The 26,233-nt window shown below is 37.0% G+C and overlaps 1 protein-coding gene across 1 annotated transcript; it reads right to left on the bottom strand.

The window, feature by feature from the left end:
• Window positions 1–560: 560 nt before the first annotated feature.
• On the bottom strand, window positions 561–23,709 carry cygb2 (cytoglobin 2). Its single transcript, XM_015037739.1, has 3 exons — window positions 23,074–23,709; window positions 3,927–4,158; window positions 561–1,335 (listed from the first exon to the last, which is right to left on the bottom strand). Exons 1-3 carry the CDS (start codon window positions 23,250–23,252, stop codon window positions 1,171–1,173), a joined length of 576 nt encoding a protein of 191 aa, XP_014893225.1. The 5' UTR covers window positions 23,253–23,709; the 3' UTR covers window positions 561–1,170.
• Window positions 23,710–26,233: the final 2,524 nt, after the last annotated feature.

Genomic DNA, 26,233 nt, shown 5'->3' with positions numbered 1-26,233 from the left:
AATATTGTTTCAAAGAAACTTAAGTGATGTTTTTAGCCTAGCGATGCTTTAGCCATGCCTAGTATGTTTTCTCTTTGAATTTTTATGTAGTTGTGTCAGTGCCACCTGCTGGTGAATCATGTGTATTACAGCTACACAGACAGTTTTTATTTTGCAAAATTTGAGGAGGAGAAACATATCTGCTTAAAAAAAAGACACCAACTCTGTGTTGGACTGAATATAAATGCTATTAAGTTGGTGGGAAAAAAACTTGTTGCAGCAAAACTGTGTACATGGGAAGCTGCTCTTTACAGCTGCTACATGTATTACGTTGTATTTATATAAGACGGTAAATTCAAAGAGAAAACTCCAATTGTTGCCTAGATTAGTACAGAAAATGCATGGGTTTACCTTGATGTGTGCGTTAATAGAACATTGATTAAATCTACTAGACTTCATCGCTACCCCGTTGTGTTGCTACCAAGAAGAAAGAACAAGACATCAAGTTTTGTAGGTTACACGTCACCAAAAAACAGGATTGAACTGCAACATATAAAATCATTCATCTCACAATGCCAAAATGTCATCAGATACTCTTACCGTTTAATTATAACCTTCTTTGAGAAGATAAGTCTCCCAGAAAATAAAATATCTGAACCAATATTTGAAAAGACAAGAGTTTGTACATCTGTTTTCATGTTTAACTACATGTGTTCTCATCTACAGCTTAACAGACCTTGAGATACAGCTAAGACTGACCACCACAGAAATAAGTGAAATCGGAAAGCTTTCAGAGTTGCGCGCCTAAACATGTGGCAGTTCGTTAATAAGAAAGCACTCATGCTACACACAGAGTCATGGTTTCTATGATCCGAAGCAACAGGAGTTACCTGTAGAAGAACTGGATGGTAGGTACTAAAAACAACAGCCTTTTTTCCCCCCCGCTAAGACGCATGTACCAAAACACCACTTACATAAGCTAAGGTGATGTCTAGTTACATCGCTTGGTGTCCAGCTGACCTCTGCAGCGTAGCAAGAAAAGCTCAGCACCAAAACGCAACCAAAGTGTGGAAGGATGTTGCACGGATTACTGCGTTAATCTGATCCATGTCTGTGAAACCAAACTCCCAATCTTTCACACATGCAGCTATTTATTTCTCCAACAAAAACTTCTACCATCTTCCTGATTTCTCACACTGCCGAGCTGGAGACCTGGAGCCAGCCCACATCGGTGTAGGCCCCCGTCACATGCCAGTACAGCGCCCCCATCAGTTTGGTCCACACCAACTGCACCTCCGCTGTGAAGAAGTCTGGGAAGTCTTCAGACAGCACCTCCAGGATCACTCCGCTCAGGATCTGGGTGGGACAAAGAGAATGAACAGGTTAGGATACATTTATGGGTTATGCAAAACGTGTTTAAAACATTTTTTTCATAAAATTATTCTTAGATAATGAGATTTTACTGCTCGGTTATTCCCATTTTCATCTCCTTACAGAAAGATCTGTTTGAGGGCGTCTTGTCACTTTAAATCCAAATGAGCTCAATGTTTACACGCGCAAAAGCAGAAGTGGAGCCTTCTGCACAAGCAACAAGAATGCAGCAAGAAAAAAGCACCTGTCCTTTCCAGCAGCCATTGTACCTCACATACAGCAGTAAAACCAGCTGCACGGGGTTGCTAGGTAACGGCGCAGTGATGGTGAATGTGACCTAACAAATGGGAGGATTTTGAAACAGCTCGTTTTCCAGACACCATAAAACATGAACTTACTGCCAAAAAATGGCTGGGTGGTTTTTTGTTTTGTTTTTTACAACTGTTTAAACCGTCTCTAGAAATAGTAGAAGCCCAAATGAAATTACAAAAACATGCAAAATCTGAATTTTGCAAAATAGATTCCCTTTAGCTTCCCATCATAGCTGTATTTGATGCCTTGAATTTGGCCTCTGTCTCTTTAAGAAGCTCCTGCATTGATGCTATCCATTAATGTCGCTTTCAGCCGTTCTTAGGAGCATCGTAGTTTGTATGACAAGTTAAGCGGACTATCAATTCTACCAAGTGTTTGCTAACCGCTGCTGCCGCTAGTCTGGTGGAGCTGAGCGACTCCTAGGAGGAGCTTTGGGAAAACAGGCAGTGTTTTCTATTAGTAAGCATTTAGACACCACAAAATGGTTGCCATGGGAGATTCAAGGATTTCTCAAACATGGATGAAAGAATCAAAGCAACACTCCAGGTATGACTATGATGAGAGAACAACATTATAACATGATACAAAGCTCCAAAAAGTTGATTTTGCATAATCCTTCCCCTTTAAGAGTGAGGTTAACATCACATTCAGGTTAATCTGAGACTGCAGTGGTTGTGTGCTGCTGTGATGGACCTTCTCACTCTGTTCACACACATATTCTGCCATATAGAGAAAATAAGACAAATAGAAACTGAATCTTCTCCAACAATAAAAGCATCAGGCTTCTGATCTGATTGGACCCACATTTAGATTTTGGAGCGATAGAAATCTCATCACAATACCTGAATAGACTCAATCAATAATTTTCTGGGAGTGATTTTGTATGGATAATAACAGCTATTAGTGGGCAGTTTGTACCATTGTTGTGTTTCTGATCATTATTCCTGGTCTGCCTGGACTGGGTTTTTTAACCATCGTACAGCATAAAGAAGCATCACTAAGCTTTGTTGAATTATGAGCCATCTCACATTTTTTAGTCATTTATTTACTAATTAAAATAGACAACCTTTAAGAGGTTGTCTATTTTAATTTTTAAAAGCAGTAGAAGTGAAAATGATGCTCTAATCGCAGCTGCACTCCTAATTCATATATAAACCGTAGATCTACTAATAAAAGGACATTTTTAAATGTATTTTGTACTTTTTTTCCACAGTTCTGCGTCTAGCAGGTGTGCGGTACATTACTGTAATATTACCCCAGCCATTTTCTCATAATTGCCCAATCTCTGATCATCTGGAGGCTTTCACATAACGGTGAAGCACCTTTTTCCTGTCAGAAAAACTCTTTAAAGAACATTTAATACTGGAACAAACTTCTGTGAAGCGACTGCGAGCCTCGCTTCAGCTGACCTCCAGGATCATTTACTGTGCTGCAGTAATGCGGAGGAAAAAACCAGCCTGAATCAGGTACTTTTTTTAAAACCGTTTTACAGCTAGAAACATACAGAAAAAAATTCACTTTTTCTTTAATCTTATCACCCAAGTTTTTCCTCATAACTGCACCTAGAAAGCCAGCAGTGGCCTGTTAAAGGTGACATATTATGCTTCCTTGTACAGGTTAGTTTATGTTTGTGGGCTTTACGAAACATGCTCTTTACATTTTTTTTTTTTGTACACAATCATTCTCAGATAATTAGATTTCAGCCTGGTCAGTTCTACCTACTTTGCCACATTCCCCAACTCAACATTTACACTTACAAAATGGCTAAAAACAGATGACACCTGAACAACTTCGAAAAGCAGAATTATGGCCTCCTGCACAACCAACAAGAGCTCACCAAGTGTAAGTCAACAACAAAAACAGTTGTCTTTTCCAGCAGCCATTGTAAAGCAAATAAAATCAACTGACTAAATGTTCTGCAGCTCCGCTTGGGTTGCTAGGTGATGGGATAGTCTCAGCTGGGGTTGCTAGGTAACGGTACAGTTCCTGTTGATTGGGACTTAACAATCAGAGGGTTTTTGAAAGGGGTAATTTAAACATAAACTTCTTCCCAGAAAACTGCTGGGTATTTTTTTTTCTTGCTCTCTTTTTATAAGTTGTAGAAACCCAAATGGAAGCATAAAAACATGTAAAAAGTGAATTTTGTGCAATAAAAATAAGTACAAATCTGCAATCTAAAACTGAATAGAGGAAAAGTAGTAAGGAAAAGATATTTGACCATAAGACAGTAACAAAAAGGAAATGTTTTCTTTCTTCAGCTCTACCTTAAAGTATATGGGTTCCACTTTGTGTTTGATAGCATGGGCCTTTCCCACCAGCGCCAGCACCGAGGAAACCTTCTCTGGGTCGTTGAGGTTCTCCACCACAGTGTTGAGCGCGTTCATCACCCTGCAGGCATGCTGCCGCAGCTGGCTGCTCTGCTCCATCTCCTCAGGGTCCTCCATGTCTTGGAACTGGCTGAAATACTGCTTTGCAGACGGGAAGTTGACAAAAAACCTGAAGGAAAAAGGACATTTCATCATGGCTAATGAGGGGGAAAAAGCTAAATAAATAGATTTACCTTTCATGTAAAAGCAGAATGTAGTCACACTTTTCCATTCACTCTCATGGGCACACACCCAATGGAAAAAAAAAACCAAAACCAAAAAATCTTATCAAGCATTTTAGTCTAGTTTCTAGTGCATATATCTGAGTAAACTTAAAATAAGACCGGACTAACTTTCAAGTAACTTTTCAGCAACATTTCTTCACTTCTAGCGACATTTTCCCATGTTGTAAGTGAAAAAACAAACTAGTACTTTTTATCAATATTCAAGAACTATTGACTTAAAACTAGAGATGCATCGATCCTATATTAATACCTGTATTGGTCCCGATATTGATAAAAATTCTGATCAGGTAACGATGACAATGTGCCTGATCCATAAGGATAAATCTATTCACTTCAACTGTTTTGTGCTTTATTACATCATGCTTTATTATTTATTTTGCGTTATATTTAGGATTACTAATTATGCTTTCTGATCCATTTGAAAGAAGGTCTGTTGCCATTTACTTTTACATATTTAATCAAGGTAGTTAACCTGTTAATTTCAGTTTCTTATTTATTTTACATTGACTGTTATTCTCATAATTGCACCAACAGAACAAATTAAAGTTGTGTTGTTTTTACACGTTTGACCAAGCTTGCGAAGCTATTGGTGTATTATAAAATAACATTTTAATTCAGTACATTTATGTCTGTATTTGTAAAAAAAGAAGCTCTGCTTTTCTGTATTGGATTGGTATCGGCCCATACTAAACCTCAGATATCGGTATTACAAGTGAAAGCGGTGTACTCAAAACAAGCTCCTATATCTTGCTGAAATGTTAATAGTAGGTTAGTTTTGTCTTATTTCAAATGTACTCGGGTATTTGCATTAGAAACTAGACCAAAAGTGCTTGGTAAGACGATGGCTAAATCAAAACCCAAAGGTGTGAACATCTACGAAGCTTTTTTTTGAGAAGCGAGTTGGTCTGTGGGAATAATGATGGCAGGGTGTGTTGAACATAATCATTTGAAGCAACTCTGGACTCCAAAAGGCAAAGAGTGATTTTCTTCCCCCTCAATGTTTTTAAAACCCTAATTCTGAAAGACACAAATGCTTGAATTATAAATTAAAAGAACAACCCATAAATGTATTGACTGAAGGAACAAATTGCAGGAAGCTGAAACCTTTAATTATAATTAAATGCTACACAGTCCACAGAAGATAATTGTGAAGCGTTTAGCTGCTCTCTTCACCATAAATCGAAATCAGCGTTTCCCTCCTCTTATCTCGGAGTGCAGTTCAGTAACTTACATGAGTTCTTTTTTTTTTTTTTTTCTCTGCGACCGAGTGTGTAATTTGGCTCTGCCCCATCGGTTCAGCAGGAAGTTCCCAACAGAGACATTTAAAGTGCAGAAGCGCTGATGAGGCGGCGTAGTTAAGATTGATAAGACGCTCGCAGCGTAATTGGATGCAGGTGTGCAGAAAGTGGCGTCTAATTTTCGTGGAGTTCCAGTGCGAGTGTATTGAACAGAATGGCACCTATCCAGGACGTATTAGGCAGAATAATAATGACGATAATAAAGCTTGGAAGATGTTTGAGTTTTCACCGCTGATCATAGATGAAGAAAAGAGTTTGGGAGGAAATCAATTTAAAAGTTGAGGACTAATTGCTGTTCTGATTTTTATGATTGTTGTGTCACGACTTGGATAATTAACACCGTTGGATGGAGTCGTTATAATTGCCAGTGTCAAAATCTCTCATCAGGTATCTTACTTGATAAATAGCTGAAATAATAACAATAAGACCCTGCTTCTAGGGCTGTAACGATTACTCAGATGAATCGATTATTGAAATAATCAGCTCATTTAGTAAAGATTAATAGCTAACTGGAGTACAGAGATTGCCAGATGTGCCTGTTTTTGTATCCAGTTAATCGTCAGAATAATTGATAGACTAATCAATCACTAAAGTAGTTGTAGCTCTAAGAGCAACAGTTTGTCTTGGTACTCATATTGAAGAGATAATACTAAATTAGTTTCTTATATTGACACACACTGGCACAGAAACTGTAACTAATTGGTCACTTGGACCAATTTCATTATTTTACCTTCAGAGTTTAACACTTTTTCAGCCGCATTGAGATGGAGTCACAGCTTTTATCTACTAAATCAGGGCAGAGATCAGCTCTGCGGCTCACTTAATGTATTAAATGCCCTATTTTCATTCTCTTTTTGTGCTCCCATAAAAAAACACCGGGAAAGACGTGAAAAAAGCCTTAAAATACATTCACCTTTTATAGCAGTGGCATAATTAACATTTTAAGTCCTACAAATTATGCCCAAGTTATTAGAAAACCTGAATAATTTCAATAAAATAGTCAACATCTATAAAGCTAATTGTTGGAGATGTGCAGCAAAGTGGCCTCTTAAAGCTATTAGGCCTCCATAGCAACCATTAGATGTTGTCTACATGCCAACTGGTTATTTGGGAGCCTTGCCAGAAAAAAACTTTTGTTTTTTTCCCTTTCCTACCGTCACAACAACCATAAACATGTTGAGTTTGGTCAACGCTGCCGGCACTGAGATGACTGCCGGTATAATGTTCCAATTTATTTTGCTGGAATCCAATTTTTTGTTTGGTTGTTTACATTACAGCTTAAATGCGGCCACGATTGGACGCCAGCGGAAACAATCTATGGCCCTGAAGCGACCCACATGTTCAGAGGAAGCTGTGAGGGCAATGAGAAGACGTGTTTATCACTTCTGAATCTTCAAAATAGCAGAATTATTAATGATTCGATCAGCAATGTCTACCATGCCTGTTTGTCTATTGCAGTACATTTAGTCTCCCTGCTTCCTGCCACCTGTTATACCTCAGTGGTGTCTGCAGGTTCCATAGAGTCAAATTTAAGACCTTTAAATGCCAGCTTGAATGAAATTTAAGACCAAAAAGCTATAGATACAGGGGAAACTTGCAGCATTACAGTCCAGCATGGCAAAAACAGAAATCTGGCTTTGTGCTAATGCAAGAGATAAAAAAAATAACTAGATAGCAAAGGTATATTAGCAGCTAGTTATTGGTAGCCTCAACTGCAATTATGCTACACAACTCTATGAAAACATGTGCATGTGACTCAAACATTTGCCTGACAGAAATAAACAACAACAAAACTAACATATTTAAGGCCAGATAACATTTTTTAAATAAATTTAAGACATTTTCAGGCCTTAACTTTTGGTATAAATTTAAGACTTCTTTAAGGATGTGCAACTCCCCTGACTGGGATTTTTTTCCCTTTTGCCAGCTGTGTGATCCTAAGACTGGCTCTAGTGTAAAAACAGATAAATATGTCAAGCATCTTGGAGTATCTGTGATAAAAAAATATAAACCATGACCTAATCAATACAGAAATGGTTCACCTGACAACTGTCTTCCATTTCCAGTTCAGTCCCTGTAGACTTAAATGCATAGGAACAGGTGATATGATCGTAACATTGATCATAATAGTTTGTGTTTTTTTATTCTGAAGATGATAAATTAGGCATTAAAAAGCATAAAAATGTACCAGTCTTTTTGTCTGAAACTCTTAGTGCATCCTTTTCTAAAGAATATGTACATTCTTCAACCAATTTCAACAATTTATATATCAAAACATTCAACTTCTTCTGGAGATTTCTGCTATCTTTTGGTGATTTCAGCTTTTACAATTATTTTTTTAAATATTCAAAGTTTTATGGAAATTTCAGCCCCATAAAAATACATTGAAATCCTTCAGAATTCCACAAAATTCAGCTAAATCTTTGTGCTCTTTGACCGCTTACCACTTCTGCCTGCTTCTGCCTAGAAACTCCTTTCAACTTTTAAGCAAGTCAGAAGATGTCATGCTATCTTCAAATGGTTCAGCTTTTTGATATCTCTTACAGTTATTCTAAAATCATGATTTAAGTCTTACACAAATTTTGGGCTGTTTTCAGGTTTACAATGTAATCCAATGGTGGAATTCTTCAGCTGGCAGAGTGCGCACTCCAGTAAAAGACACTTTTTCAAGCTTCTCAAACAAAATGCTGCTGTTCGTACATACTTCACTCTACAGAAATAATTTATGCATCAAAACGTAGCCACAGGAGTCTACTTTCAGGAAATATGAGTATCATTAGTGTAGGTTTTACGACTTTCTCTGCAACACTCCCTGACTGCAAGCATGTCACCCCTTCCTCCATTGGGCTCCATATTAAATATTGTCAGCGCTAGCTCTCTCTTTAGCATCTTGTGCAGCGTTCATTCAGCAGATTAGCATTGAATGAACCTCTAATAATGGGAGGTCTGAAGGCAAAAAGAGGTCCTCAATTCAACCCACTAGTCCAGACTCTCAAAGCAATCCCACTTTCTTATGTGGCCTTTAGAGAATATACTAAAGGCCACATAAGGCCTTTAAGAGATTCAAATTGACTTGAGCTTTAAAATATTTACTGTACACAACAGCTCAGCAAACAGGGTGAGTTAATGCAGAGGTGTCAAGGGATTTCCACCATCTTTCTTTCAACACTCACTGGGAAGCCAAGCTGACAAGGTGCAAAGTCTTTTCAATCAATCAATCAAATTTTATTTGTATAGCACATTTCAGCAGCAAGGTATTTCAAAGTGCTTTAGATAATTAAAATAAAAACAGCATGTGAGAAAGACATTTAAAAAACATAATTAAAACGTAAACAGTGAGAAAGAGAAATAAAAAGCTGTAGAACTTTAGTTGAGACGCCGTCAACTGGGACTCCAACCCTTTGGGCTTTAGTCAAAACGCCGTTTGACAAGGACTCTTTTACAACAATCACAACATCACCAGTATAAATGATAAAACAAAAAATAAAATTATGTTTGGTAAAATTAATAAAACAATTATAAAATTTGCAGAAAATACCAGAACATAAAAGTATAAATAAAAACAAAGACAAACTTAATGTCAGCTGCAGCAATTTCCCAAAACCTCGAATCAGCAAATTGCCTCATCTCCGGGGTTATAATAGTTTTGGATTTTTCATTCCAGTTTGGTTTTATTTCATTGTGACTTTTGTTTTACTTAGTTTTTACAGTGTGTTTGCTAGCTTTTATTACTTAAATATTATAGTAGTTTTTGTTTTTTCATACGTTTATTATCAGGTGCAGAATTCATAAAGGTCAAAGTATGTTTTTACTGTTTTAGCTACTTTTTATTACTTACTACTAGTTAAATATTGTGTAGTTTTCATTAGTTATGGTAGTAGTTCTATGGTAAATTATTAGAATTCATAATGGTTAAAGTGTTGTATTGTAATTATGTTTTACATTAATTGGGTAATGAATCCTCAACAGAAGATAACATTTTCAGAATATGTAATCATTTATTGCTGAGCAGCCATCTGACTGGTGTTTTCTCCCAACTTTTACTGTCTCCATTTTGCAGACAAGAGGATTATGGAGTGCTGTAATTTGCTGACAAATAATGTAAGCTGCTTGTGTGGGGGGGGAAAAAAAATCAATTTCAAGGATAGTAAATAGATTCATAAACATAATAAAAGATATTACATCTATAATTTCAGTATGTTTTAGTTAGTTTTATAAATGCACAATATAGTTCCAGTTAGTTGTAGTTTTTACCCATTAATTACTGTTTTTATGCGTTTCAGCTAACAAAAATGTTTTTTCAATGTCAGTTTTTGTTAATTTGTTAGCTTTAGTTCACTATAATAAACTTCCTCAGCTCTATACATTTATAAACAAACTTCCCATACAGGTGGTTCTACTCTGACCCGATTTAAATCTTATCAGAGGTCCAGGAAAACCGGAGCTGGTCGTGCAGCAATGGCCCACTGCGGCCCTGCTTCACCACGTCTGGCCCCTGGATCCCGGGTTGTTTCAGCTTTGTTCTTTCAGCTGCCGCATCACAAGCTCACTCTGCTCCTCGGTGACGGAGATAAATTAAAATGTGGAGAACTTCTTGTTCAGCTTTAGCAAACATGAACAGTAACTTGATGACTTCAAATAAAGACATCTTCTCTGAAGTCTGCGGTGTGTTTTAGGTGTCTCGCTTCTTGCTTTGGGAGTGTTTCATCTCATGTGGCCAGGATGTGAATTATAATACATTAAAGGGAAAAAAATAGCACAGACTGTAATAGTATAACAGAGAAAAAGGTTTGATGTCTGAGCATTGAAGTGCTTCACTAGAGCTAAATGAAGCGAAAATGCTGCTGCTGTGTCTGGATTCTGACTGGAAAGAGTCTGGATGAAACAACACACTGGTTTAAAGCTGCTTTAAAGTCTCAATAATCGTAAAATACTCATTTAACAACCACAAAAGTAGGACTACACAGCGGAATAGCAATAGTTTTACTTTGTTGTGTCTAAAAGAATCACCTTGAGTTGTGTTGGAACATGCAGCAGGAGTTTGACTTTTCCATCTTTTAGCATGTTACAGCAAACTTTATTGTATTTTAAGTTCTTTGTTTTTTATTTGTTTATGGTCTATAAATGTCCTTTATTACAGTCTTTTACAGAGCCAGGAGGCATGTCTTAGTGCTGTCAATCAATCTCGTATACGTGCTGTTGGCGGAGAAAGAACTCACCATTATAGGAAAACCATTTATCTGCCATCAGCTGTGGCCATGCTAAATAGCCTGAGCATTAATGGTAGAGAGAAAGGGGGAGGGTGTGAGCAGCACATACACAAGAGTAACTGGCAGCGGTAAGGCCCTCCTGCAGGCTCTGATTGGTGTATTTCTGTAGATGACAGCAGGTCTATTGGTTTTTTTCAGATTATCTGCCTCTGTCTTGACATAGCAATACTTTTAGCAAATATGCAAACATTAATTTTTGTAAAAGTTACATACTGCAGCTCTAACAACAGTAAAGCAACAAATCATGTTTGTTTTCATTTTTATAACGGTTCATGGGTAACTCATTATAATAATAACTCATAGCTAATCTTTAAACAGGAACAAAAACAAGCATGGTCATTTCGGCTCAGTGTTTGGCCTCATTTGGCTGCTACAGATTAAAGTTTTTATTTCTAAATAGTTTTCATGTTTCATCAAACACACTGAGGTCAAAGCATCAAATGTGTTTAGATATTCCCAACTAAACCGAAGGGTTGATTACGCCTTTGCAGATGCTGCTGCCTCGTTGTGTAATAATTTACACGTCTACATAAAACCAGTTTAGTGTTTTGAAATTCTCAAGACGCTATTAAAGCAGAACCTGCAGTCTGAGGCGGGCACAGCTTTTATATTAGTGTGTCTCTTATGGCGTGCATTTATTACTTAACCACTTGCCGTTATTTATCTTAATGCTGCTCTTTTCGTGTATCTTTTTACCGTTTCACGACCTTTTATAGCCGTGATCCTGGTTTTGTTGAGTCATTGATGTTTTCTGCGGTTTTCTGAACAGATACAGTTTTGTGTTTGTTTCATTCGCAGAGTAGAAGACGAAGGAGGAAACTAGATTCTGACCGACTTTTCTCCACAATCCTTAAAGCCATCTTCCACTCGCTTCACGTAATAGAAGAAAATCTTACGATATTGGACTATTGTTTCTACTGAAGAACAGACCCCATGAAATCTGACATGTTATCAGTATCGGTTCTGATTGGATAAGTTCTGGTCGGTGGTTCTCACTCTCCATAGCCTGTAGTTCAGGTTTAGCCACTCTGCAGATAATAAAAACAAAAACACGAAAGGTTCGTTGTGAAGCTCAATTTTGATAAACACAAATGAAACAGCAGCAGTTTAACTGATGTTGCCTTTCTAGTCCATTTGGACGAGTCTGCACTAAACCAGCAACACTAACGTAAAAATAAAAGATATATAATAACCTATCGCAAAAGGCTTTTATTGTTCTTAAATAAAGAGGAACAGAGAGTGAACCACTAGAAGCTTTAAAATTATTATTAAACTATATTTTAGAAGTTTTTGTGTTTACTAAAGCAAATTTCATGATGTTTTAATTGTCTGCATATGTTGCACAAGGGAAAATATGATTGTTTTCTTTTTCTTGCTTGTTGTGTTTTGCATGTTTTTGGTTTTGTTTTTCCCTTTAACACCCGAACGCACCAGGTCGAAGGCAGCCCTTTAAGGAGGCGGAGCCCACTGATTGCGGTTTGTAATCAGTGGGTCGGCATGCTGATTGAGGCGATAATAAAAGAAGCCTGGATAGAAGGGGAGAGTGTGAGCCCTGCAAGCGAAAGAGACGGATCCTGACGAGTGACGGACAAAAGCTGCATCCCAGACATAGAGCACCGAGAGGTGAACTGACGGCTCAACACAGAGAATCAGGGCAGAGGAGGTCCTCTGCCCGCGCCTGTAAGTAGTGTTCCGTCCCAGAGTGTTTACAGGAAATTAGCCTCCCGATGGAGTCTTGGGACAGGATTGCTGGCGCTCTCCCTGTCTCTCTCTTTTAGTTGGGTCTGGCTGTAAAGGATCGTGATACGCCGAAGAGCGGGCAGTGCCGGAGTTTTTAAGAAGTCAGCTGGGAGCTGGCAAGTGGACAAAGGGTGGACGGGCCGCATTCCCTTGGAGCAGCGCAAGTGGAACTCAGCCGAGGATCTGGAACTGGTGACTGCTTTTACGGAATTTTTGGGATCTCATAAAAAAAGAGAAAAAGACTGTTTTTTATTTTATTTTAGTCTTTTATATATAGTCACTACTGCAAGTGACTTTTTGTAGTAATAAAAGATCTTAAATTTGACTGTTCCGTTGGTTGGGTTTTCTGAGTTGATTGCTCCCCCTTGTATCGCGAACTGAGCGTGGAGCCATATTGGTGACACATATTTTAATTATTACTTTATTATACTGTACGTTGCTGATCTCCCTCAAAAAATATTGTATTTCAAGGGATTTCCTGGTAAAATAATAAATAAATATGAATAAAAAATTGTCACACTGACAGCAAAATAATGGATTAAAACGGAGAAAAATAATCAAATATAAAAGAAATGTAGAATCACTCATAGATTGAGAAGGAAATATTGAAGATATATGTGCATTTCAAAGGGAGGAAAATAAATAAAATCTATAAAAATACTAAAATTAAAACCATACATTATAAAAATATACAACTATTTTTGTGTTGACACAAGTTCAGCTGAAACTTAGAGGATGTATTTAATAAAGTTTTATTTTTGTTTTGTTTTTTATAATATATTATCTAATATGATCAATTTTAAAATGGATATTTAACCAATGTAGGAACTTTAAACTTAGTTTTAAGTGAGCTCTCTATCAGGTTCTAGTAAATAGTTTTGAAGTAGCTGAAATGTAAATTAGAAATTAGAAAATAGTCTGAAAAGAATCAATTTTAAGAAGTAAAGCCAGTAGTCACTAATTATTTGCATGATTAGATATATGATTCAACTACAAAATTTGCTCTGATTGATTCTTTCAGCTCATTATTCTGTTTCTTATTAAAAACAATTATTACAGCATGAAAGCCAGTCCCAGGTTTTGTTTTGTGAAGTATGGTTGGTACATTTGATAAAACTAATTTAGTAATAATGGTGCCTCGGCGCGGTTTTAATGAACAATAATGTCACTTTTTCATTAAAGCAGGAGCAGCAGAAAAAACCCCCCCAAAACAGATTAAATGGAGTAACAGAAGAGCTGATGGATAAAGAGGCATGAAATATGGTGCTGAAGTGCCAACGCCTGTTGCTGTCATTCACAGATAAGACCGCAAGAAACACACACACACACACACACACACACACACACACACAAAGGATGCTCTCTGCCCCGTCTTTTCACTCACTCATGGATTCTCATCAACTCAAACTGGAAATCAGTTTGCCTCAGTACCACCGGTCTCCTTGACGACGACTCGCTGTCCATTTTAACAGGTCCTTGAATATTGTGAAGCGGCAATGTTTTAGCTGTGGATATTTAAGCTGTTCAAATTTTTACTTTTTTATATAAAAAGCCGACAGGAAGCACACTTTGTAAAGCAAAAGAGACACAAACAGATCATTTTACAATTTCGAATCAGTTAGTCATGCTTGAACTGAACCCTCTTTATTTACCCTGAACTTACAAGTTCAGCTGAAACTTACAGGAAATATTTAATAGATAAAGTTTTATTTTTGTTTTGTGTTTTATTGATTTTATTATTTTGGTGGCAGACCATACAAACTAAATATTTTAAAAAACGTTTTAAAGTGTATTCACTGGAGAAAGTAACTTCTGTATTTCTGAAGAGGATTCAAATAGAAACAAATAAGTGCCAACTAGAGGTGTGTAGAGTCCCCAAATAAATGTACTCAAGTAAAAAAAAGCACCACTTCAATATAATCTTACTCAAGTAAAAGTAAAAAGTAGCCATCCAAGAAATCACTAAAGTACGAACAAAACAATATTTTATAAAAAGGTTAAGTACTCAGTAACTTGTGAAATCAGATTTAACACTTTAAAACGATTCCATCAGACAGATAAAATACCATTATGTGGAAGTTCTCCTGTTTTAAGGACTAAAATAAAAAATAAGTTCTGTTATGCTGCTCTTGACAGTTGGTGGTTACCATAGTAACCGGTAACAGACAGCTCGTCCTTTTTTTCTGTTGCCGTCGGTAACTGTGGGGCACAAGCTGCTGTACTAAAGTTAACCACCATCTTGATTTCTTCTTTTCTTAGAATAAATACAGAGAACCTGAACGTGTGTGTTGTGAAGTCAACCTATACAGCTCTGGAAAACATTAAGAGACCACAAAATGATTAGTTTTTCTTATTTTACTTTTTATAGCTAAATGTTTGAGTAAAATGAACATTATTTCATTCTGTGAACTACTGACAACATGTCTCTGAAATTCCAAGCAAAAGTTTTGTATTTATTAGCAGAAAATGAGAAATGGTCAAAATAACGAAAAAGACGCAGCGCTTTCAGACCTCATAATCCAAAGAAAACAAGTTATTAATTTTGAAACGACAACTAATGTTTTAACTCAGGAAGAGTTCAGAAATCAATATTTGGTGGAATAACCAAATTCAATGGGTAATTTTTAATTTTTATGAGACAAACTTATATTGTCTCATATTTTATTCACTTATTTATAAAAAAAAAAGTACTTGCTTCTTTGCTGATTTTGTTGTTTATTTTATCAAAACAAATCTCTCTTATAGATGAGATCATGGATCTCAATGAGACAACCTGCATGAATAAAGGTAAAATAAAATAAACTAAATTTCAATAAGCAATGGAAAACTGTTGCAGATCCGAAATGAAGGCGTTTCCCTGAATTTGTGCTGACCCTTGATTAAATGGCACCCTGGGAATGAGCCATAGATCTCAAACCAGAGAAACGCCACAGAAAAAAAGAAAGCCTCACTTCTCACCATTCAATCAGTACCAGGCATTGTCAAGTAAAAATTGGCTTTTTTCATCATTAACCTCCTCAATACATATAAAGTTGAAATAATCTGTATTCATACGCTCAAAATATCATCAGTTTTGCCTGTGGAAGGATCAGCAACTCAGAGTTTTAATCAGTACCAATCAAATCTGTCCCAATCAGAATCAGTGCTTCTGTTCTTTGAGAAAAGCATAGAAAGGCTAAAATCCAAAAATCACTGGTCTTTAATCCCTTTAATCTATATGTTAACACATATTTAAGTTTTTTTGTTGTTGTCATTTTGGGAAACCTTTTCACATCCCCCTATCTCCTGGCTTAATGCGCACCAGGCTCAGTAATCTCAGGACCTGGACAGGATTTGGAAAAGGCAATGAAAAAGACACATTGTTGCTGGGGAGAATGAAGGACGCTCAAGCTGCTACTGATAACATTTATCAGCCAGCATCACCTGCTTTTCTGGGGTAGCAAGAGCCAATAAGGAGTTTAGAAGGGATTACAAGGATTAGTGGAAGCAAGAAATCTCATGGCTGTCATCCAGCGCCGTCCGTTGGTCCTTCTGTCCATCCGTCCATTTCCTACCACTGAAGCTGCACTGCAAAAGAATCTAACCAAGTATTTTTGGTCTATAGTTTCAACTGCAAGTGCACTTCAAATACGACACAACTAACTTATAAGTAACTTTTCAGCAGGATATATCAGCTTGATTTGAGTCAATAATCTCCACGAGCAGATTACCTTAAAACAAGGCATTTTTCCTAGATTATGTGCAAAATAATCTGCCACCGGAACTAGTACTTTTTCAGAAATATTAGGGAATTATTTATTTAAAACAAGCTTTATATCCATATAAGTTACTTCTAAACTGTAAAACATTTGAGCCACATTTAGTTGTGTCTACCGTCTTCTACTCTTTAAGTCAAATAAATTTAAAGTTTTAGATTTTGAACCTAAATGTGAGTTTGTGAAAGATAAACTTATAGCAGTAAGTTGTCAACTTTTTATTCATTTTGTCAGACCTACAATAAACTAGAGTTCTTAGATTAGCACTTAAAAAACTGAAAGAAGAAAAAGACGGGAGTGGGAACTATTTCCCAGAATGCTTAGCGGCATGTTTCTGTATCCTGTGTTGCACTGTGCAATATTCCAGATTAGCCCTACAAAATAATCTGTGTAGAGGCAGGTTTCCCACCAACAACTAGTTGCGTCACAGAAAAATTGGTGAAAAAGTGAATCTGCGAATACAAAATCCCACTAGGTGTTTATCTGTAGAAAAGATTATGTGTTGAATAATTTTATCTAACTTCTGGGCCTGTTTAGTATTCATATATTTATGAACTCTGTAGGTTCACTTAATGCTATACCTTTCTTTTTGGTAACGAGAAAAAGCTTTCATTAACACATTCTTCCCTTCTAAACTGCATTTTTGTATTCTGCGTTTTCTGCTCCAATAACACAGATGAAACCAGGTAAATTTACATACACGGAGTAAAAAGATCCTTTTTTTTCTCACTGTCGAAGTTAAATCAGACCAAACTTTTCTTGTTTCTTGTTTTATTCAGCTGATCAGTATGCAGGATAACTGTCTTTTAATCTATATGACTTGAGTTCAACCTTTTGACTTTTCTTCTACAAGCTTTTGATAGGTTAATATCTACCGGTATGTTTTTGAAAATTTCAACTTCCATTATTTTGTTAAACCTAGAGCATGTCCTACACTCATGTTTATTGCCTCAGATTACCCTTTTATCTCAAATTACAGCAGTTGTTTTCCATGTCCTCACTTTCAAGCTTTTATTTCCGATTGTTGGCTCATTTTTCACCATTTTTTGCTTTTTTTTTGTTGTTGTTGAAATGCAATAGTTTAAATAGTTTATCTGGTTCAGCGATGTAACTGATATTTTCTTTTTGTTCTGCATCATCTGCAACACACCATGCAGTTTGAGAAGACATGACACTATTTGCCCACATATGTTTAACAAATCATCCAGATTTGCAGCTTAAAAACCCCAGGAGGTTTAAAGCGTTGCTCTATGGTGCGTAGTGGTGGAATGATTGAAATTCATTTAATTTTCCTGCCTGGGCTTCCTGCAGGCGGCCAGTGGCTCTGTCCCTCTGTGGTTCGGTCAGCCGTGGCTTTATGCAGAATTAATTTAAGTACGTTATTATTCCTGGACCAATAATTTTTTATTGCAGTGGTCAACTGGTTTACAGACCAAAATATTACCAAGTAACTTTGGACTAGCTTCTAGTACAAATATCTTAGTCCATTTGAAATAAAGCAAAATTAGTTTTGTCTTATTTCTTGCTGAAAATATATTTTGCTACAACTTTTCAGCCAGATCTAGCAGTTTGTTTTAAGTCAATAATTCTTTAAGATTGATAAAAAAAATATCTTATTATGGAAAAAATATTGTGTTACAAGAAAAAGTGAAAGTCTGGTTTCTAGTACAAATATCTTGTTACACTTGAAATAAGACAAAGCTAACTTAGAAATAAATTTTCAGCAAGATATAAGAGCTTGTTTTAAGTTAATAATTTCTTAATATTGATTAAAAAAATTATTAGTTCCAGTGCAAATTATTTAACTCAGAATGGAAAAAATGTCTCATTTTAAGAATTTGCCAGAAACTATGGTTTCTAGTGCAAATGTCTTTCTTTTGTCTTATTTCAAATGTACTAACTTACAAGTCATATTTCAGCAAGATATAGAAGCATGTTTTAAGTTAATAATCCCTTAATATTGAGGAAAAAGTACTAGTTCCATTGGAAGATAATTTTTTTCTGTTATAAGTGAAATAATCGGACAGAATTATTAGAAATTATAGGCTGATAAAGCACTTAGATCTTGCTGAAAAGTTACTTGCAAGTTAGTTTGGTCTTATTTCAAGTTTACTAAGATATTTGCACTAGAAACTAGACCAAAATTACTTGGTAAGATTCTTTTGTTTTTACAGTGTATGGCAAAAATCTTGGATGTATTTGGAGGACAGCAGGGTTGAAGCAGATAAATAATTGGTTTTAACAAACTTTACTTTTTGCCTTTTCTGTGCTTGGCTCTTTACTTTTGATAGATGCTCATAGTACTGAACATTTTATCAATATTATGAGTTTCTATTTCTTAGATTGTAAACATGACTAAGCACAGAGGCACAATTGTCTAAAGCCATTTTTCAAGATGGGAAAGACAAAATCAATCATTCAAATCAATCAAATTTTATTTGTATAGCACATTTCAGCAGCAGGGCATTTCAAGGTGCTTTACATAATTAAAGAAAAAAAAAATAAGAACAGCATGTGACATTGAATAAACTGTAAGAAAGAGAAAGAGATTTTGAAAAATCCCCGTCGCCTGACAGGACGGAGTTTACAGATTTTTAGTCAAAACGCCATTTGACAAGGATTCTTAAACCTCAGAGTTTTAGTTAAAACGCCATTTGACAAGGATTCTTAAACCTCAGAGTTTTAGTTAAAACGCCATTTGTTAGTTAAAATGCCAAAAGAACACGTCACTCAAACAAAGAAGACAGTTGGTGAAATAAGTCAGAAAAGACCATAACAGTCGGATTACAACCAGCGAGGAAAAATGCTGAAGAATGTAGAAAAGAAACATACTAAATCTCCCCTTTTAGAGAAATTCATAAATTCATCTGGATACAAAGTTTCCATAACAACCATTTATTTTAAGGCTTGAGAGAGTCTGCAGGTTCAGGGTGTTCTGTGTACCATTCAGTCACTCTTCAGGGAACTTATTTTGAAAATACTTGCATGTAAATTAATTTAGATTCTTGATGTGTCTATACTTGGCATTTCTTGAGATATAAAGAACTATGAGCCTGTACAAATGTGTTGTTCCTGAGTTTGAACTAAAAGGCAAAGCAGGACTGGTTTTGTCAAATTGCTGTAGAGCCTACTTAGGTTAAGACAGGTCTGTCAGCTATACAAAACATGCTCATTAAATTTTTTGCACAAAATCATTCTTAGATAATGAGATTTTAGTCTGCTCAGTTCTGCCTATTTTCACCTCCTTTCAGGATGAGTTGTTTTAGGGTGTCTTGTCACTTTAAATCCACGTAAGCTACTACTGGCCACGCCCCCAACTCAACGTTTAAACTTTATTGTGAAAATGGCTGCAAACAGGTGTGGAAATATACAAACATACATCTTTGAAAAACAGAAGTAGAGCCTCCTGCACAACCAACAAGAATGCAGCAAGTTGTTTCTGGATGGTAAGTCAACAATAAAACACTTGTTTTCCAGCAGCCATTGTACAGCACAGCTGATCAAACTTGCTGGAACTCGGCTTTGGTTGCTGGGTGACGGCCTTCACTCTGCTTGGGTTACTAGGTAACAGCACAGTGTCCTTCAAATGTAGCTTAACGATCAGGAGGTTTGTGAAACAGCTCATTTTCCAGACACCAACAAAAGAAAAAAACTGATTGCCAAAAAAATGGCTGGTTGTTTATTAAGCATTTGGACTGTTTTTAGAAGCAAATGGAAGTACAAAAACATGCAAAAAGAAAAAAAAAAACAATTTCCTCAATGATCAATAAAGTACATGCTATTCTATTCTAAAATCTGAATTTTGGATGATTGGTTCCTTATAACTAAAAATAATATTAACCTCCTTTGTATATAAATGAATGGAGCAGAAAATTCAGAAGAGCTTCTCCTCCTCTGTAGAAGAAGGCTACAGGGTTTTTAACTTTGTGAAAACTGAAACTTAAAGAGTGCCATGGATCAATGTAATTAAGCAATGCTGCTTTTATTTAGAATAATTTGCAAGTTTTTTCCTTTAATAAAGGAAAAATGGTTATTTTTCCCCAATCATTGAAAAAAAGAAACATCACAACAATCACAAAGTTTTTGTCCTTTATTAGCTATTTTCCTGTTTGTTTGTTTTTTTCATAGGTAGCAGGATATCAAGAAACCTTTCATTTAAAAATTTTTATTTTTATGTTTTTGGTCTACAATGATTTACAAATCTCTTCTAACATAAACCCAACTAACAATAAAATATTGCCTTTTTTTTACTCACAAAATTATTTTATGCATTTTTAAACTAAAATAAAATAAAAATTTGCTACCCAAATTTTCTTTCAACTGACAATTTTGGCTAATGTAGCAAAAACCACTGACATAGATAAACAAAAACTGAAGAAAACGCCAGGGCTGCACCAATAAACCAGCCTTGATTTCCTTCATTTTGGGTAACTAGAAAACTGCAATCTGTGCACCTCCGGAACAAAACAACTTTGGAAAGTTTATTGAAAATGTAATAAAGAGTAAATTTCTGCTAAGGAATAAATTATTCCTAATATCAGAACATGACTTAGCATTACATGCTCCTGACTGTTGAAGTGAGAATGAACACCGGTTGGATCAAAACAGACACCTGAAGTTTTCAGAAAGAATATTTTAGTATCTTATGAGTTAAACTTGAAAACAGCCATTCTGCACAGAAAACATTTTTGAAGGTCAAACTAAATTTTGCCAACAAGTACATAGATAAAGACCAGGACTTTAGGAAAAGATGAGTGTAAAATTTAAGTATTTGGAAACCAGAGCCGGGGACATTTAGCAGCATCATAATGGCAGCACACCTGTAAATCCCTCATGGGTGGTCTGAGAGTTATAGAGGGATTATGTAAAATGTACTCTTTTTTTAGCTTTATATCATGTTATAGTATTATTCTCTCTTAAAAAAATACACCTAGAGTGTTGCTTTGATTCTTCTATGCATGTTGGAAAACAATTTACAAATAAATGACATAAGAGATTCAGGCAGAAGAAACAACAAAAAAACTGCACATCCAGACAATGCCACTGCATATCCAGGAACGTCACTAAAATCTCCAAACAACAGAACAACAAACAAACCCCTGGTCACCCACAGGAAGCTGGAACTTCATAGCAAACATGTCAGAGTCCCTTTAATGCAGCGTTTCTCAAACTTTTTAAGACCAAGGACCATCTAACCAATTTAGCAAACAGACCAAATAACTTGAAACTGACCCACAATAACACAACATGCCACAATACCATGAATAAATATACTCGAGTTATTTACAGGTTCTGAAAGTGTGGATTCTAAGCTTTCCAATAATGCCAAACACATGGAAATCAAAGAAGTTGTGTTGTGTGCATTAATAGCATTTTAAGGGTATTTGTAGTCTAGAAGCATAGTAAAAGAAAAGAACAGTTGTTGATGTGCGAGCTGAAAATTATAAGCAAGCAAAATCGTAAAAAATAAAGAACAGTTCTTACCAACTGAGACTTGAGTCTAGAGCCGTTCAAAAGAATCAAATCACTAGTAAACGAGATCAATACTCTCAGTAGTAATGACTTAGCTTCCTGTGATCATATAAGCTGTCATGGCATTGTTTTCTTTCCACCGTATCTTCGGTTTTTGTCCTTTGGTAAGCTAGTTGTAGCGTCGCACTTTGAGCTGACGTCATGGCAAATAAACGGTCGTTTACATGCAGTACCTTGCGGTCCACTAGGGGGCGACCGCGGACCACAGTTTGAGACAGACTGCTTTATGTAACGACTAGGGCTGCACCTGTTGCAGTTTTCCGGTTGATCGCCGATTACCGATCTTTAAAAGTCCTGACCTGCTGATTCTGATTTTGGTCGATACCATTTTTTTTTTTTTTTTTGTCTGAAATGTCACTAAATGTAACAAGAAAGTCACTGAGTTGGTAACAGTGGAGTGACTATTGCTAACTGCGAACGTACAGATGTAACCTGATGGGCCGGTCTGTCAGTCAAACCTCTCTAACAGGAGAGCAGAAGAAGATAACGGTCGGTTTTTAATCCTTTGCTGAGGAAGAGAAGATCAGCTTCACGTGTCAGCCATCACTGATCTCCCCAAATTAAAATTTTTTGGCTCCCTTTCTTAGATATTAGCTTGAATCTCTTTAATTAATTAATTAATTAAATTACTTTTATCCATTGCAATTCCTTGTTTTATTTTTGCCTTTTAAGATTTAAAGATATAAATGGCATTATAAATAAAATCTATTATGATATGAAAATGAAAAAAAGAAACATAACTAATAATAAAAGATGTATTTCTTTATCTCTTAATTGAACCCTGTTCCCTCCAACAGGTTTTCTTCCTGCTAAGTCCTCTTCACAATAAAAATTATGGAAAATTACATTTTCCATATTTAGTAGTGCAGAAGATAATTTTTTGTTTTTGCCAAAGCAACTCAAGTTTATTTCCATTTTTTTTACTATGCTTCTAAATTACAAAAAACAAAAAAACGTTAAAACACAACTTCTTTTTTGATTTCCAAGGAAATGAGTGCAATCCTACTAACTACCCAACTCCGGATCTGACCATTAATACTTTTCATTCCCATTAGAGACTAAGTGCACTAAATAGTGCTCATCTGCAAGTTATACCTCCAAACTAAATCAGTACAAAGACTGAAGTAGTGAAGTAAAGTCGTAAATGGGAGCTCACGCACGTTTTCATCGTTGTTTTCATTAAAGAAAATGCAGGCTTTTCTTACCGGATGAGCACAGAAACCCCCACATCCTCACAGTTTTTGTAGACGTGCCCCCACGTGTCCTGGATGATCTCCCGCTCCGAGTCGGACAGCGGCTCCGTGCGCTCCGGACGGTCCTCGCAGTCGCCCCCCTGACCCCCCAGCAGCTGTGGAGGCGGCGGCGGAGACTCCCTCCGAGACATCCTCCGGCGGCGCAGCAGCCCGGAGTCTCCAAGCAGCGCCCGGGGGAGGTAGGGAGTCAGGGAGGGGGGGAGGGAGATGGAGAGCTGAGACCCCACGGCGGGAGCTGGGAGGAGAGTCGGGGTGAGAAGAAGGAGCAGAGGAGACGAAGAAGAGGAGGAGAAGGAGGAAAAGGGGAGCCAGAGAGAGCTCACAGCCAGAAAGAGGAAGGAGGAAAAGAAGCTCCTGGTCTCCCAGCTGCCACCTAAACAGCTCCAACTCTCTCTCCCTGGTCTCTCCAACTAACTTAATTCCTCCACCTCTCTTTCCTGTCTCCCTGCGTCCCGCAGTGAGGGAGATGCTGATGCTGCTCTCCCGTCACTTCTCCTCTGCCTATGATCCCCCGCTTCTGCTGAAGGAGGCGGCTGGAGGGACCTGAAGGAATGAGAGCAGGGTCGGGAGGGAAACAGAGAGAGACAGAGGGGTGGAGAGAGCTGGAGAGAAAGAAGGAGAAGAAGAAAGAGAGGGGGGAGCATTGAGGGTCCCTGGCAACACTGTGCACAAATTCATGCACACATATTGACACATGATGGAAACCTGTTGGAAGGAACCGGGTTTGAAATTAAAGAAACAAGAGAAAGATATATTTTTTCTATTATTAGTTATGTTCTTTTTATATTTCATAATAATAATAGATTTTATTCATATTGCCCTTTAGATCTAAGGTTAAAAAAAAAGCAATTACAATGGATAAAAATTGAATAAATGCATAAATAAGACATTGAAATCAATATCTAAGAAATTGTTTTCTAAAACAGAAATGTTTTAAGAAGGGATCCACTGATTTATCGGCCAGATGAATTATTGGTGACTATAACCCGAGATCTGTGATCAGCCGATACTTACATGTGAAGTCAGTCTTCTCTCAACAAAGGCGTAAAAATCAATTGCTCTCTTCTTTTGCTTTGCATTGAAAGAGGTTTGACTGAGATCACACCATCAGCTCATGTCTGCACATTTGTATTCCACAACAATCGCCACGCTGTTACCAATTCAGCGACTTTCTTGCTATATTTAGCGACATTTCAGAAAAAAAAACTAAATCGGAATCGGCGGGTCAGATATTTTAAACATCAACGATCGGCCAGAAAACTGCAATGTAATATGATCATGTCTGCAGCTCTTATTAAGATCCCTGCTGGAGCGTTCTGTTTTGAAGGGAATCCCAATGAGAAGAGAGTTTCAGTAGTCCAGTCTGGAGGAGACGGAGGCATGGACCAATTGTCTGAGAGGGGGAGAATTTTATTTGGAAGTCTTGCAAAGGTGGTTAATATGAGAACCAAAAGCGATCATGATAATCATAAGAAGAGCCAAATGCATCCAGCCACTAGTGACAAACAGACGTGGGATGATATGGCTGAAGAGAGTGAGGATTTTAAAGAGAAAAAAAAATCTAATTTTCTTTGCTGAAAAAAGAATAAAATCATAGTAGTTCGTATTTTTGTGGAATATATGACTAATTGTTGAATGATTTTATCACCTGAGCTGTCATCTTCTCCAGCTCCTCCAGAGTTACAATGGACCTTTTGGTCCTGCAGGTTCTAGCAGCAGTGTTGTGGTCAAGACCACTTAACCCGAGACCAAGACAAGACCAAGACCAGAGTGTATCAAGACCGAGACAAGACCAAGACTATTAGGGTCCGAGACCAAGACCGAGGGAAGTCCAAGACCGAGGGAAGTCGAGACCGAGTCAAGACCAAGACCAGCGGCCCATGCTTTATGATGTGATAATATTTCCCATCATAAAATGTGAAATATGATCAAATTTGCTTCTCAAATTGATCTGAAAGATCCATATTCCCATATAAACACCTAGATATTACATACTTAATACATTTTACCAATATTAAAAGCCATCTTCCATCTTTGTGTTATAATTCGTGGTGGTCTTGTGCCATCCTAAAAAGATAACGCCCTGGGCATTTGCCCATATTGCTCATGTCAGAAACCACCGCTGTCTGCACCACTAAACATAGCAATTGAGGCAATGCCCTGATGGTAAATAATGCTCAACTATGAAAACTGACCAAGGAGCAACAAGCAAGAAGTAACCAAGCACAAGACATTCATCGTGACTGTTCTCACCCTCTCTCCTGCTACATGAAGCCAGGTAGTCTGACACAATGGCACACATTACAGCTGCCACTGTGAACGAAAACAATCAAAGAACAATGTGATTGCTCTGCGTGCTCTTTCGATCTTGTGTTTTATTAATTTGTTCATTAAAAAAATATCAATGTACATAATTAATTAGCTAAAAATAATGATAGCTACTGCAGTGTACGCAGAGCATTACAAGAACAAAGAACGGTGTTCTATCAGGTCAGCATACCCTGTCAAATCGTCATACGCTTAGCACGAACTCACAGCTATATCTGTCAGACAGTCATTACCTTATGATTTTATTTAATCAGCAATTAAAAACCCTCGCTGAGTTTTACACAGCATGTGTTGTAGTTGACTGGAGCTGCAGCCAGACCCTGCTTTAAATACACTTTGAAACCACAACAACGCATATATATCTATATAGTTATCATTGAAAACAATTTCATGATTTATTTTAGTCATAACTTGTTGCATATGGTGAACTGACAACTCTTCTGACAGTCAGACTTCTTAATGCGCATGCGCAGGCATGGTACTCACTGCCTGTATGCTATTCTGACAGCGTATGGTAATCTGATAGAACAACGGCTCTCAGTGAGTGACACTCCAGTCCTATCTAATAAGTAAAGAGCCGTGGAGAAGAATCGACTGTTTCTGAATGTCACATAACTATATTGCGGACTTTTGGACATAGCGTTGTCCCATATATGCGACAAGTCAGTCTACACCTCCGCACAATAATTCAGCACAGTGAGTGATAACATTTTTCATCACAATGCTTATGTGTCTCTGTACAGCTAGCTTTGCTAACATCACGTAAACGGAGCTTACCTTTTTT

This window comes from Poecilia latipinna, unplaced genomic scaffold (assembly GCF_001443285.1).
Source record: "Poecilia latipinna isolate Pla-1442-1.1 unplaced genomic scaffold, P_latipinna-1.0 Scaffold25, whole genome shotgun sequence".
NCBI classification, from domain to species: domain Eukaryota; kingdom Metazoa; phylum Chordata; class Actinopteri; order Cyprinodontiformes; family Poeciliidae; genus Poecilia; species Poecilia latipinna.
Note: the sequence above shows the minus strand (reverse complement) of the source record. Positions and strands in the feature narration are given on the sequence as shown.

What these genes read in the sequence shown, in the direction of transcription:
- cygb2 (XM_015037739.1), bottom strand. Translation starts at nt 23,252, where the DNA reads ATGTCTCGGAGGGAGTCTCCGCCGCCGCCTCCACAGCTGCTGGGGGGT. An exon ending in GGGGTTTCTGTGCTCATCCG is followed by an intron (nt 4,159 to 23,073) that starts GTAAGAAAAGCC and finishes TTTTTCCTTCAG; the next exon opens with GTTTTTTGTCAACTTCCCGT. An exon ending in TGGAACCCATATACTTTAAG is followed by an intron (nt 1,336 to 3,926) that starts GTAGAGCTGAAG and finishes TGTCCCACCCAG; the next exon opens with ATCCTGAGCGGAGTGATCCT.